Source organism: Aureococcus anophagefferens (genome assembly GCF_000186865.1).
Source record: "Aureococcus anophagefferens unplaced genomic scaffold AURANscaffold_356, whole genome shotgun sequence".
In the NCBI taxonomy this organism is placed as follows: Eukaryota; class Pelagophyceae; order Pelagomonadales; family Pelagomonadaceae; genus Aureococcus; species Aureococcus anophagefferens.
In genome coordinates, this window is record NW_008705879.1 from 1 (window position 1) to 2460 (window position 2460).

General features: G+C 67.8%; 1 protein-coding gene across 1 annotated transcript; it reads right to left on the bottom strand.

The window, feature by feature from the left end:
• Positions 1–762: 762 nt before the first annotated feature.
• On the bottom strand, positions 763–2369 carry AURANDRAFT_39495 (hypothetical protein; the record flags this gene model as incomplete). Its single annotated transcript, XM_009044495.1, has 1 exon — positions 763–2369. The coding sequence occupies one exon, from the start codon at positions 2312–2314 to the stop codon at positions 821–823; it is 1494 nt and encodes a 497-aa protein (XP_009042743.1).
• Between the last annotated feature and the right edge of the window lie 91 nt (positions 2370–2460).

Below are 2460 nucleotides of genomic sequence, written 5' to 3' on the forward strand. Positions count from 1 at the left end.
AAGTTCTTGAACGGCCCCTCGACCATCTTGTAGGTGTAGCACGCCTCCCCTTTGTAGACCAGCTGCTCCTTCATGCCGTGCTCGGGAAGCGTGCGGTAGATGCCGTCGAACTCCCAGGGATCGTCCCCCGTCCATTTCAAGTCATAGAAGCTGCCGATGAGCTTCCAGAGCGCGTGCACGTCGCACGTGAAGCTCTGGGTCACGTCGACGGACACGGACATGTCGCACGGCGCGACTACGGGCTGCCTTTTAAGGCGGCCATCAGAGCTCGAGAGCTTCAACCTGATTTCATTGCCGTGCAACATTGAGGGGAAACTCCCGAGAAGCATGGGGCTGCTCAGCTATGCGCTCCTAGCAGCCATTGTCGCCACTTCACTCCACGCGGCGCCGAACGGCGCCGTCGAGGTCGTCGTCAAGTCCTACTTCGAGCTCCAGTCGCAGGGCGCCTGCGCCGCGTTCGTCGACCTCTTCGCCGACGCCTTCGAGGTCACTGACCCCCACGGGACGCCGGCGGTGACGTCCAAGAGCGCCCTCGAGCGAGCCTGCGAATCGTCCAACGCGACGTTCTCCGAGGTCGACCTCCGCGCGACGGCCGTCTACCCGCTCTTCTCCGGCGACGGCGCCGCGGCCGCGTGGCACTGCGGCTCCGTGACGCGGGACCGCGGCTGCGCGCTGGACTTCGCCGGCGTCGACACCTTCGCCTTCGACGGCGACCTGCGCATCACCAAGGTCGACGGCTTCTTCGACGTCAGCGTCCCCGAGGCGCAGATGCGGTGCTAAGCGAGACTCGAGAAAGGGGGTCGGCCTCCGGCGCGCGCGCCTAGAAGCCGAGCATGCCGCCGAGCGTCGGGCACGCGGCGAGGACCTCGGGCTTCTTCAACGGCGGCGGCGGCGCGGCGCTCTTGCCGCGGGGCAGCGGCAACGTGTCCAGCGGCGGCAGCGCCGCGCGCTCGCGGACGGTCTCGAGCGTGTCGTCGACGAGGAGCGCGCCGTCCTCGAAGACGGTCGCGAGCACGTCGCCCTCGACGGGCCCCGGCGCGCACTGCGTCTTCGTCGTCAGCGTCCCGTCGACGTCCACGAGCGCGAGGCGCCCCTTCTTCGACGCCTTGCCCTTGTCCGTGACGGGGTCCTTGAAGACGTCGCGCGCCGCGCCGTCGACGACGATGGACGAGCACTTGAAGGCGCACTTCTGCGTGTCGCGGTTCAGCTTCTGGAGCAGGCCGCCGCCGGAGCCGAAGCCGATGTTGTCCGCGGACCAGCCCGCGTCCGCGAGCGTCGACAGCACGGCGCAGATCATCTCGTAGTCGATGCCGTCGCCCCAGATGACGCGCACGTGGCTGTCGAGGACCCAGTAGCCCTTGTCGTTCTTCTCCTTGCCGAACTTGTCGCCGAGGATGGTCAGCACGCGCATCGCCGTCGACGGCGGGTCGCCCGAGTCGGGCCGGACGACGAGGCACCCGTCGCGCGCGAGCACCGCGTCCTTGAGCTGCGTGCCCCACAGGTCGCCGCAGGCCTTGAAGATGTCGTAGGAGTCGGAGACGCAGGCCACGAGGCCCGCCGGGTAGACCTCGAGCATGTTCCGCATCGCGTCGACTTCCCGGCTCTCGCCCCACGACGTGATCGTCGAGTGCTCCGACGCGGGGATGCTGAACCCCGCCGCGGACTCGGCGCCGTAGTAGTCCTTGGCCACGACGAGACCCGCGACCGTGTCCGTGCCCAGGAAGTTGACGAGGTGCGCGCAGGACCCGACGCCGGCGGTCTCGACGGACGACACGCCGCGGAACCCGAAGTCGTGGAGCTTGAAGCCCAGGCCGGCGACGTCGCCCGTCACATCCAAGTACTTGGCCACGACCTTCTTCTGCTCCCGCGAGTGCGTCGCCACGGTCATCGGGTACCAGACCTGGACCAGGAGCGTCTCCACAAAGTTCGTGAGCCAGAAGCACGCCGGGTCCGTGTTCTCGACGGTCATGAGCACGTTCTTCGCGCCGACGACCGTGCCCTCGGGCGCGGCCTTGATGCGCAGCGGCAGCCGGCCGCCGTGCTTCTCGAGGATGTGCTCCCAGCCCGCGCGGTTAAACTCGAAGCCCGGCGGGAAGTGCTCGCCGTAGAACCGCTCCGCCTCGTCGATCTTCGCCTTCGTGACCTGCTCGCCGACGAGGTACTTCTTGACGTAGTACTGGAGGCCGAAGAAGACGACCTCGTCGTACTTGCCGCCGCGGGACTCGAAGTAGCTATAGACCGTCGTCGTCTTCGCCGGGTACTGCTTCCAGTGGCTGACCTTGTAGGAGTCCGTGAGCAGGAGGATGTTGTCCATCGTCGCTGGCCGCGCCGCGGGTCGGGGAGTCGCGGAGGAGGCCGCGCGGACCGAGGATTACACCGCCGGCGGCAGGTCTGGGCGACGATCCGGGCGCGGCGACGCACCGAGGCCTCGAGGCCAGTCGAGGCAAAGGATCTGCAAAG